The 12,296-nt window shown below is 46.9% G+C and overlaps 1 protein-coding gene across 4 annotated transcripts in view; it reads right to left on the reverse strand.

Moving 5' to 3' along the window:
- Positions 1 to 5,865: 5,865 nt before the first annotated feature.
- The window catches only part of TFEB (transcription factor EB), a 228,852-nt gene continuing 222,421 nt past the window's right edge, over positions 5,866 to 12,296 (reverse strand). For 3 of the 4 annotated variants that reach the window (XM_063955053.1, XM_063955052.1, XM_063955054.1), the window contains exons 8-9: positions 8,823 to 8,973; positions 5,866 to 7,559 (exon numbers count right to left, since the gene is read on the reverse strand). In XM_063955053.1, coding sequence (XP_063811123.1) covers positions 7,194 to 7,559; positions 8,823 to 8,973 — 517 coding nt within the window. In that variant the 3' untranslated portion in view covers positions 5,866 to 7,193. The remainder of the gene's footprint in view (positions 7,560 to 8,822; positions 8,974 to 12,296) is intronic. The other variant, XM_063955055.1, reaches the window with a different exon arrangement.

A 12,296-nucleotide genomic window follows, 5' to 3' on the forward strand; every position in this document is an offset into this window, starting at 1 on the left:
AAGTTAAGTATAGTGACACAGGATTTTAAAATATGTTGTAATATTTCCCACTTCTTTGTAGAACGGGAGAGCACAACATGCGGTCCAGCATGCCCTGCCACAGTTTCGTGCTGGGAGGTGTAGTTCCATTGGAGGGTTGCATGTTGAGCACCCATGTTGTAGAACCTCAATTAGGTTTTTCTCAATTTTAATCTAGTTGTCCCAAATTTGTACAGATAAACCCGCTGAGTGCGATAGCATGCTCAAAATATCCCACGCAGCTTGGCCAGTAAATACTTTGTAACAATTATATTTGTAAGCAATAAACTTAACAGGAGCTGGAAAATAAGAATTTACTTACCGATAATTCTATTTCTCGTAGTCCGTAGTGGATGCTGGGGACTCCGTAAGGACCATGGGGAATAGCGGCTTCGCAGGAGACAGGGCACAAAAGTAAAAGCTTTAGGATCAGGTGGTGTGCACTGGCTCCTCCCCCTATGACCCTCCTCCAAGCCTCAGTTAGGATACTGTGCCCGGACGAGCGTACACAATAAGGAAGGATTTTGAATCCCGGGTAAGACTCATACCAGCCACACCAATCACACTGTACAACCTGTGATCTGAACCCAGTTAACAGCATGATAACAGCGGAGCCTCTGAAAAGATGGCTCACAACAATAATAACCCGTTTTAGTTAACAATAACTATGTACAAGTATTGCAGACAATCCGCACTTGGGATGGGCGCCCAGCATCCACTACGGACTACGAGAAATAGAATTATCGGTAAGTAAATTCTTATTTTCTCTGACGTCCTAAGTGGATGCTGGGGACTCCGTAAGGACCATGGGGATTATACCAAAGCTCCCAAACGGGCGGGAGAGTGCGGATGACTCTGCAGCACCGAATGAGAGAACTCCAGGTCCTCCTCAGCCAGGGTATCAAATTTGTAGAATTTTGCAAACGTGTTTGCCCCTGACCAAGTAGCAGCTCGGCAAAGTTGTAAAGCCGAGACCCCTCGGGCAGCCGCCCAAGATGAGCCCACCTTCCTTGTGGAATGGGCATTTACATATTTTGGCTGTGGCAGGCCTGCCACAGAATGTGCAAGCTGAATTGTACTACACATCCAACTAGCAATCGTCTGCTTAGAAGCAAGAGCACCCAGTTTTTTGGGTGCATACAGGATAACAGCAAGTCAGTTTTCCTGACTCCAGCCGTCCTGGAAACATATATTTCCATATATTTTCAGGGCCCTGACAACATCTAGCAACTTGGAGTCCTCCAAGTCCCTAGTAGCCGCAGGTACCACAATAAGCTGGTTCAGGTGAAACGCTGACACCACCTTAGGGAGAAACTGGGGACGAGTCCGCAGCTCTGCCCTGTCCGAATGGACAATCAGATATGGGCTTTTGTGAGACAAAGCCGCCAATTCTGACACTCGCCTGGCCGAGGCCAGGGCCAACAGCATGGTCACTTTCCATGTGAGATATTTCAAATCCACCGATTTGAGCGGTTTAAACCAATGTGATTTGAGGAATCCCAGAACTACGTTGAGATCCCACAGTGCCACTGGAGGCACAAAAGGGGGTTGTATATGCAGTACTCCCTTGACAAACTTCTGGACTTCAGGAACTGAAGCCAATTTTTTCTGGAAGAAAATCGACAGGGCCGAAATTTGAACCTTAATGGACCCCAATTTGAGGCCCATAGACACTCCTGTTTGCAGGAAATGCAGGAATCGACCGAGTTGAAATTCCTCCGTGGGGCCTTCCTGGCCTCACACCATGCAACATATTTTCGCTAAATGTGGTGATAATGTTGTGCGGTCACCTCCTTCCTGGCTCTGACCAGGGTAGGGATGACCTCTTCCGGAATGTCTTTTTCCCTTAGGATCCGGCGTTCAACCGCCATGCCGTCAAACGCAGCCGCGGTAAGACTTGGAACAGACATGATCCTTGCTGAAGCAAGTCCCTTCTTAGTATCTCTTGAAGTTCCGGGTACCAAGTCCTTCTTGGCCAATCCGGAGCCACGAGTATAGTTCTTACTCCTCTCCGTCTTATAATTCTCAGTACCTTGGGTATGAGAGGCAGAGGAGGGAACACATACACCGACTGGTACACCCACGGTGTTACCAGAGCGTCCCTGCTATTGCCTGAGGGTCTCTTGACCTGGCGCAATACCTGTCCAGTTTTTTGTTCAGACGGGACGCCATCATGTCCACCTTTGGTCTTTCCCAACGGTTCACAATCATGTGGAAGACTTCCAGATGAAGTCCCCACTCTCCCGGGTGGAGGTCGTGCCTGCTGAGGAAGTCTGCTTCCCAGTTGTCCACTCCCGGAATGAACACCGCTGACAGTGTTATCACATGATTTTTCGCCCAGCGAAGAATCCTTGCTGCCATTGCCCTCCTGCTTCTTGTGCCGCCCTGTCTGTTTACGTGGGCGACTGCCGTGATGTTGTCCGACTGGATCAGCACCGGTTGACTTTGAAGCAGAGGTCTTCCTAGGCTCAGAGCATTGTAAATTGCCCTTAGCTCCAGTATATTTATGTGGAGAGAAGTCTCCAGACTTGACCACACTCCTTGGAAATTTCTTCCCTGTGTGACTGCTCCCCAGCCTCTCAGGCTGGCATCCGTGGTCACCAGGACCCAGTCCTGAATGCCGAATCTGCTGCCCTCTAGTAGATGAGCACTCTGCAGCCACCACAGAAGAGACACCCTTGTCCTTGGAGACAGGATTATCCGCTGATGCATCTGAAGATGCGATCTGGACCATTCGTCCAGCAGATCCCACTGAAAAATTCTTGCGTGAAATCTGCCGAATGGAATCGCTTCGTAAGAAGCCACCATTTTTCCCAGGACTCTTGTGCATTGATGCACTGACACTTGGCCTGGTTCTAGGAGGTTCCTAACTAGCTCGGATAACTCCCTGGCTTTCTCCTCCGGGAGAAACACCTTTTTCTGGACTGTGTCCAGAATCATCCCTAGGAACAGCAGACGTGTCGTCGGAATCAGCTGCGATTTTGGAATATTTAGAATCCACCCGTGCTGTCGTAGAACTACTTGAGATAGTGCTACTCCGACCTCCAACTGTTCTCTGGACCTTGCCCTTATCAGGAGATAGTCCAAGTAAGGGGATAATTAAGACGCCTTTTCTTTGAAGAAGAATCATCATTTCGGCCATTACCTTGGTAAAGACCCGGGGTGCCGTGGACAATCCAAACGGCAGCGTCTGAAACTGATAGTGACAGTTCTGTACCACGAACCTGAGGTACCCTTGGTGAGAAGGGCAAATTGGGACATGGAGGTAAGCATCCTTGATGTCCAGGGACACCATATAGTCCCCTTCTTCCTGGTTCGCTATCACTGCTCTGAGTGACTCCATCTTGATTTGAACCTTTGTATGTAAGTGTTCAAAGATTTCAGATTTAGAATAGGTCTCACCGAGCCGTCTGGCTTCAGTACCACAAATAGTGTGGAATAATACCCCTTTCCTTGTTGTAGGAGGGGTACTTTGATTATCACCTGCTGGGAATACAGCTTGTGAATTGTTTCCAATACTGCCTCCCTGTCGGAGGGAGACGTTGGTAAAGCAGACTTCAGGAACCTGCGAGGGGGAGACGTCTCGAACTTCCAATCTGTACCCCTGGGATACTACTTGTAGGATCCAGGGGTCCACTTGCGAGTGAGCCCACTGCGCGCTGAAACTCTTGAGACGACCCCCCACCGCACCTGAGTCCGCTTGTACGGCCCCAGCGTCATGCTGAGGACTTGGCAGAAGCGGTGGAGGGCTTCTGTTCCTGGGAAGGAGCTGCCTGCTGCAGTCTTCTTCCCTTTCCTCTACCCCTGGGCAGATATGACTGGCCTTTTGCCCGCTTGCCCTTATGGGGACGAAAGGACTGAGGCTGAAAAGACGGTGTCTTTTTCTGCTGAGATGTGACTTGGGGTAAAAAAGGTGGATTTTCCAGCTGTTGCCGTGGCCACCAGGTCCGATGGACTGACCCCAAATAACTCCTCCTTTATACGGCAATACTTCCATGTGCCGTTTGGAATCTGCATCACCTGACCACTGTCGTGTCCATAAACATCTTCTGGCAGACATGGACATCGCACTTACTCTTGATGCCAGAGTGCAAATATCCCTCTGTGCATCTCGCATATATAGAAATGCATCTTTTAAATGCTCTATAGTCAATAAAATACTGTCCCTGTCAAGGGTATCAATATTTTCAGTCAGGGAATCCGACCAAGCCACCCCAGCGCTGCACATCCAGGCTGAGGCGATCGCTGGTCGCAGTATAACACCAGTATGTGTGTATATACTTTTTAGGATATTTTCCAGCCTCCTATCAGCTGGCTCCTTGAGGGCGGCCGTATCTGGAGACGGTAACGCCACTTGTTTTGATAAGCGTGTGAGCGCCTTATCCACCCTAGGGGGTATTTCCCAACGCGCCCTAACTTCTGGCGGGAAAGGGTATAACGCCAATAATTTTCTATCGGGGGAAACCCACGCATCATCACACACTTCATTTAATTTATCTGATTCAGGAAAAACTACAGGTAGTTTTTTCACACCCCACATAATACCCTTTTTTGTGGTACTTGTAGTATCAGAAATATGTAACACCTCCTTCATTGCCCTTAACATGTAACGTGTGGCCCTAATGGAAAATACGTTTGTTTCTTCACCGTCGACACTGGAGTCAGTGTCCGTGTCTGTGTCGACCGACTGAGGTAATGGGCGTTTTAAAGCCCCTGACGGTGTTTGAGACGCCTGGACAGGTACTAATTGGTTTGCCGGCCGTCTCATGTCGTCAACCGACCTTGCAGCGTGTTGACATTATCACGTAATTCCCTAAATAAGCCATCCATTCCAGTGTCGACTCCCTAGAGAGTGACATCACCATTACAGGCAATTGCTCCGCCTCCTCACCAACATAGTCCTCATACATGTCGACATACACGTACCGACACACAGCACACACACAGGGAATGCTCTGATAGAGGACAGGACCCCACTAGCCCTTTGGGGAGACAGAGGGAGAGTTTGCCAGCACACACCAAAACGCTATAATTATACAGGGACAACCTTATATAAGTGTTTTCACTTATAGCATCTTAATATATTATAATATCGCCACACAAAATGCCCCCCCTCTCTGTTTTAACCCTGTTTCTGTAGTGCAGTGCAGGGGAGAGCCTGGGAGCCTTCCTAGCAGCGGAGCTGTGTAGGAAAATGGCGCTGTGTGCTGAGGAGAATAGGCCCCGCCCCCTTTTCGGCGGGCTTCTTCTCCCGGTTTTCTGACAACCTGGCAGGGGTTAAATACATCCATATAGCCCCAGAGGCTATATGTGATGTATTTTTAGCCAGCATAGGTACTTTCATTGCTGCCCAGGGCGCCCCCCCCAGCGCCCTGCACCCTCAGTGACCGTTGGTGTGAAGTGTGCTGAGAGCAATGGCGCACAGCTGCCGTGCTGTGCGCTACCTTAAGAAGACTGGGAAGTCTTCAGCCGCCGATTTCTGGACCTCTTCTCTCTTCAGGATCTGCAAGGGGGTCGGCGGCGCGGCTCCGGTGACCCATCCAGGCTGTACCTGTGATCGTCCCTCTGGAGCTAGTGTCCAGTAGCCTAAGAAGCCAATCCATCCTGCACGCAGGTGAGTTCACTTCTTCTCCCCTAAGTCCCTCGTTGCAGTGAGCCTGTTGCCAGCAGGACTCACTGAAAATAAAAAACCTAACAAAACTTTTACTCTAAGCAGCTCTTTAGGAGAGCCACCTAGATTGCACCCTTCTCGGCCGGGCACAAAAACCTAACTGAGGCTTGGAGGAGGGTCATAGGGGGAGGAGCCAGTGCACACCACCTGATCCTAAAGCTTTTACTTTTGTGCCCTGTCTCCTGCGGAGCCGCTATTCCCCATGGTCCTTACGGAGTCCCCAGCATCCACTTAGGACGTCAGAGAAAATAAGATTTGTTTTTTGACAGCATTCGTCATAGTGTAAATGCAGCGTTTCTCAACCCTCTGTCTTCAGCAAGACATGTGTGAATTAACCAAGCTGAGGCTCACACAAATAATCCTTAAAACATGACCTGTTGGAGGCATGAATGGAGAGTTGAGTTATAATATATAGACAATGTTTCAAATCCACAGGTTCTAGTATTGCAAGCATACTGTATCCTTCAAATGCAATGGGACAATCTGAAAACACAGCAAACTACTTGGCAAAAACTCAAGCAGGCTGCCCAAAACCTGAATGCCTTAAACAACATTTTTGAGAGAACGCCCCAATTGTCAATGGATAGGTTGTCCTGAGTGTTTAGCAGAATTCTGCAGTCCAGTAGAAGCATTAAGGCACCCAGTGATCCAATCAGTTACACAATCAAAGACTGAGCGTTACATAAATCAACTGTTAAACTGTAAAAAGTGGTTACAAAAACAATGACAACAATTAAGGCTGTGGTGGCAGCTGCAGAGTTTCTCTTGACGATATTGCTGCAACGGAGTTGGAGGCTCAGGTTATATTCTGATCACTTGGTGGACAAGGCAAAAACCATACATGGTCATACAGAGTTAAATGAGTGCACTCCCATAATCATAGATACAGTATGATACATTACAGTGATCTCTAAACTAAACACACTCCAAACATTCAAAGCAATAAGATTAACTCAGAATGCAAACAATCATTAATTTAAAAAAAGGTTACAGTCATGCTTACTATATATAAACTTTCACTGCCACACCCATTCGCACTAACATCCATACACACAGTGACACTCAGGATCCACTCCGTCCACAGAAAGGCACTTTTTGTTTTTTGGCAAATTCTCCTCATATGTCCTAGAGGAATTAAAGGCAGTGACAGAGCTGTGCCATTCATACACAGCTTTGAGGATATTGATCCTTGTTGGTATACAATAACTGGGTACTTCTTGTGCAGACCGGCTGGTAATAGCATTAAGGGGTGGAATACAAGTTTTCTGAATGTCTTGAATCCACTGCAATAAAAGCATTTATGCATGCTTACCTGTGGGTACTACACAGTCTGAATATATTTGCATATGTCAATGCATACATTTTGTTAGTCATATACATCTGTCTAAACTGTATAACCCATAAATAAGGCAAAGTGATTCCAAGCTCCATGTCTTGAGTGAAGTCACAGTCCAAGGTACCCTACAGGGTAACATAGAGGTCAAAACACCTATAGTCCATGATGTCACAGGCCATCTACCTCATCGATGCTGAAGCTGCTTCGTCGGCTGCTGGCCTTAGAGGTGCCAGGGGAAAGGGTTGACATAAGTGGGTCACAAGCCATTATAGGATCAGAAGTTAGCATGGTGTCCTCCATCAGCATGAGGTCTAGCTCTGTCCTAGATAGAGCAGGAAAAGAGGTGTCTGCGCAAGCACTGGTTTGGTAACCAAGCCCTGCTGAGAAGTCCATCTGCTGCTGGTACGGTGCTTGCTGTGGGGCTTTCAGGTGTTGCTGGACACCTGGGATGGCATCTGTCTCCTGCTTGATGGGATCAGCTGGGGTCAAACCTGGAGGGGAAAGACCATGTGCCTGCGCCTGCAATTCCAGCTCCTGGAACACAAGTGGGAGCTATTAGCCAAACAGAGAGACAAATGCAGCTGAATCACAAGTAGCAAATGCATCATTTTCTGAAGGTATACATGTAAAGCAAATTGGTATAAACTCAGTGGCAACTTTATTCGGTACAACCTGCTCTTTGCAAATATCTTATCAGCTAATCATATGGTAGCAACTAAATGCATAGTAGCATAGTCAAGAGGTGCACACCAAACGTCAGACTGTGGTAGAAAAGTGATCTAAGGGGATTTGACTATGGATCGATTGTTGGTGACAGACAGGGTAGTTTGAGTATCTCAGAAACTGCTAATCTCCTGGGATTTTTATGCACATTTTCTTGAATTTACATAGAATGGTGCCCAATCCCCCCCCCCCCTCCATAAAAAAAAAAATGTAAACAACAGTGAACCACTGTGAAAATGCCTTCTTAATGAGAGGCCAGAGGAGACTGGCCAGACTGGTTCAAGATAACTGGTGAGAGACATTAACTCAGATACACAAGTGATACAACAGTGGTATGCAGAAGAGCACCTCTGATAGCAGAGAATGTCGAACCTTTAAGTGGATGGATAAAGCAGCAGAAGACCACACCATGTTCCATAAATAAACAAACCAGCAATGTTTAAATGTCTCAGGCTACCTGAGTATTTCTGCTGACTGTGTGCATCCCTTTATGGCCACATTCTGCCCATCTTCTTCTAATAGCTACTTCTAGCAGGATAACTGTATCTCTCTCCAACCTTTGTTTAATCTCTCCCCATGCAACAAAACACGTCATCTCAAGATGATTCCATGATGTCATCCAACAGAGTACATTTGGGATTGTAGTGGAACGGGAGATTTTCTGCATGAATGTGCAACCAACAAATCTAAAGCAACTGCGTGATGCTGTACTCAGAATTAAAAGAACTAGAAAGGTAGGCTGAATACAGTGACCACTAAGTGTAATGGTGCCCATACACTTATGAGATTATCGGTACTATCCTTCGATTTCAACCACATCTGTGAGATAAATCGAAGGATTGTATGCACATTTTAGTACCTTTCGACGCAATGCGCGGGCACGCGGGTCGAATATCGCGTCTCAAGATATTATGTGCTGCACATAATATTTATCGAATCGCAGTGCGATCGCATGTGTTTCTAGAACTGCCGGGGGGCATCGCACAAGTGTATGGGCACCATAAGTCACCCTGCTGCAGACAGACTGTGTGGGACATTCTAAAACATGAAATAAGTGATGGGTAGTGCGGTCACCTGGATCCGAAGCCACAGGTGCTTATTAGCCTGTTCCAATTGTTTGGAGTGGTTCTCTAGTTCTCGGCTCCGCTGTTGCTCTTTCTGCATGTGCTTGATATATTCCACAGACGCCCTCAGGATGGTGCCTTTGTTCCAACGTGTATCACTGCTGTTGAAAACAGGGAAAGTGCTTAATTATCTCCTAGATGTTGATTAAAAGAACATAGTGCTCATTCTGCTGAAAAAAAGAATGTGGCTCCACATTATTGTGCTGTAAATAAAGACCCTTGGGTCTGGATGCAAAATCTGAGCAAGGGCACATCCACCCACACCTAATAACTTCCTGTACAAGCACCACACATCCCGCCTATTGTACCTTGTCCCAATTACAGGTTGAGTATCCCATATCCAAATATTTCCGAAATACAGAATATTCCGAAATACGGACTTTTTTGAGTGAGACTGAGATAGTGAAACCTTTGTTTTCTGATGGCTCAGTGTACACAAACTTTGTTTAATACTCAAAGTTATTAAAAATATTGTATTAAATGACCTTCAGACTGTGTGCATAAGGTGTATATGAAACATAAATGGATTGTGTGAATGTACACACACTTTGTTTAATGCACAAAGTTATAAAAAATATTGGCTAAAATGACCTTCAGGTTGTGTGTATAAGGTGTATATGAAACATAAATGCATTCTGTGCTTAGATTTAGGTCCCATCACCATAATATTTGATTATGGTATGCAATTATTCCAAAATACGGAAAAATCCCATATCGAAAATTCCTCTGGTCCCAAGCATTTTGGATAAGGCATACTCAACCTGTATTTATCTGCCTTCCTTTCTGGGCACATCTCAATTTATACCTTCATGTCCCCCCTTATGTATTTTGTTGGCCGCCACTTGCCTGCTATTATTTTATTGTGTCACCTTTTATATCCTAGACTAGTCAGTAAATGCCAAAGCCTACCCAAGATTACCACTGACAGCCAAGGTGGTCCAAAGAGGGTGGTAAGGTTGACACAGGAAAAATGTCGACATGAACAATAGGTCAACGCAAAAAAGGTCAACTTGAGTATTTTTGTGGTGTTTACACCATAAAGAGACTGGGAACCCCAATTAGTGCACCGCTTCGCTCGCCATGCTTTAAGCAAGTTGCCTTGGTCCGCTACTGCTGTGCCCGGCACAGGTTACTATTCCCAATTGTAGTCCACGTGGATCGTAAAATATGAAAAAGTTAAAAAAATTTAATTGTTACAAATTTATGTCGATATTTTGGTCATGTTGACCATTGACATGTCAACCTTTTGCTCATGTTGACCTAGCATCGGGATACCATTGAAACTAAGGTTTCAAAGATTGATGACTTAAAACATCATGAAGATTGGAGCAATAGCAATAAAATTTGTTGTTAGCCCGAGGGGTGCAAATAAACTTTCTCTGACGTCCTAGTGGATGCTGGGAACTCCGAAAGGACCATGGGGAATAGCGGCTCCGCAGGAGACTGGGCACAAAAGTAAAAGCTTTAGGACTAGCTGGTGTGCACTGGCTCCTCCCCCTATGACCCTCCTCCAAGCCTCAGTTAGATTTTTGTGCCCGAACGAGAAGGGTGCAATCTAGGTGGCTCTCCTGAGCTGCTTAGAGTAAAAGTTTAAATTAGGTTTTTTTATTTTCAGTGAGTCCTGCTGGCAACAGGCTCACTGCATCGAGGGACTAAGGGGAGAAGAAGCGAACTCACCTGCGTGCAGAGTGGATTGGGCTTCTTAGGCTACTGGACATTAGCTCCAGAGGGACGATCACAGGCCCAGCCATGGATGGGTCCCAGAGCCGCGCCGCCGTCCCCCTTACAGAGCCAGAAGAGCAGAAGAGGTCCGGAAAATCGGCGGCAGAAGACGTCCTGTCTTCAATAAGGTAGCGCACAGCACCGCAGCTGTGCGCCATTGCTCTCAGCACACTTCACACTCCGGTCACTGAGGGTGCAGGGCGCTGGGGGGGGGGCGCCCTGAGACGCAATAAAAATACCTTAGATGGCAAAAAATACATCACATATAGCTCCTGGGCTATATGGATGCATTTAACCCCTGCCAGTTTTTCCTTAAAAAAGCGGGAGAAAGGCCGCCGAGAAGGGGGCGGAGCCTATCTCCTCAGCACACTGGCGCCATTTTCCCTCACAGCTCCGTTGGAGGGAAGCTCCCTGACTCTCCCCTGCAGTCCTGCACTACAGAAACAGGGTAAAACAAGAGAGGGGGGGGGGCACTAATTTGGCAGATAAATCAATACAGCAGCTATATAAGGGAAAAACACTTATATAAGGTTATCCCTGTACATATATATAGCGCTCTGGTGTGTGCTGGCAAACTCTCCCTCTGTCTCCCCAAAGGGCTAGTGGGGTCCTGTCCTCTATCAGAGCATTCCCTGTGTGTGTGCTGTGTGTCGGTACGTTGTGTCGACATGTATGAGGAGGAAAATGGTATGGAGGCGGAGCAATTGCCTGTAATAGTGATGTCACCCCCTAGGGAGTCGACACCTGACTGGATGGTCTTATGGAAGGAATTACGTGATAGCGTCAGCACTTTACAAAAGACTGTTGACGACATGAGACAGCCGGCAAATCAGTTATTACCTGTACAGGCGTCTCAAACACCGTCGGGGGCTCTAAAGCGCCCGTTACCTCAGATGGTCGACACAGACCCAGACACGGACACTGACTCCAGTGTCGACGGTGAGGAAACAAACGTATTTTCCAGTAGGGCCACACGTTACATGATCACGGCAATGAAGGAGGTTTTGAACATTTCTGATACTACAAGTACCACAAAAAAGGGTATTATGTGGGGTGTGAAAAAACTACCCGTAGTTTTTCCTGAATCAGATGAATTAAATGAGGTGTGTGATGAAGCGTGGGTTTCCCCCGATAAAAAACTGCTAATTTCTAAAAAATTATTGGCATTATACCCTTTCCCGCCAGAGGTTAGGGCGCGTTGGGAAACACCCCCTAGGGTAGATAAGGCGCTCACACGCTTATCAAAACAAGTGGCGTTACCGTCTCCTGATACGGCCGCCCTCAAGGAACCAGCTGATAGGAAGCTGGAAAATATCCTTAAAAGTATATACACACATACTGGTATTATACTGCGACCAGCAATCGCCTCAGCCTGGATGTGCAGTGCTGGGGTGGCTTGGTCGGATTCCCTGACTGAAAATATTGATACCCTGGACAGGGACAGTATATTATTGACTAAAGAGCATTTAAAGGATGCATTTCTATATATGCGAGATGCACAGAGGGATATTTGCACTCTGGCATCAAGAGTAAGTGCGCTGTCCATTTCTGCCAGAAGAGGGTTATGGACGCGACAGTGGTCAGGTGATGCGGATTCCAAACGGCATATGGAAGTATTGCCGTATAAAGGGGAGGGGTTATTTGGGTCGGTCTATCGGACCTGGTGGCCACGGCAACGGCTGGGAAATCCACCTTTTTACCC

This window comes from Pseudophryne corroboree, chromosome 2, assembly GCF_028390025.1.
Source record: "Pseudophryne corroboree isolate aPseCor3 chromosome 2, aPseCor3.hap2, whole genome shotgun sequence".
In the NCBI taxonomy this organism is placed as follows: Eukaryota; Metazoa; Chordata; class Amphibia; order Anura; family Myobatrachidae; genus Pseudophryne; species Pseudophryne corroboree.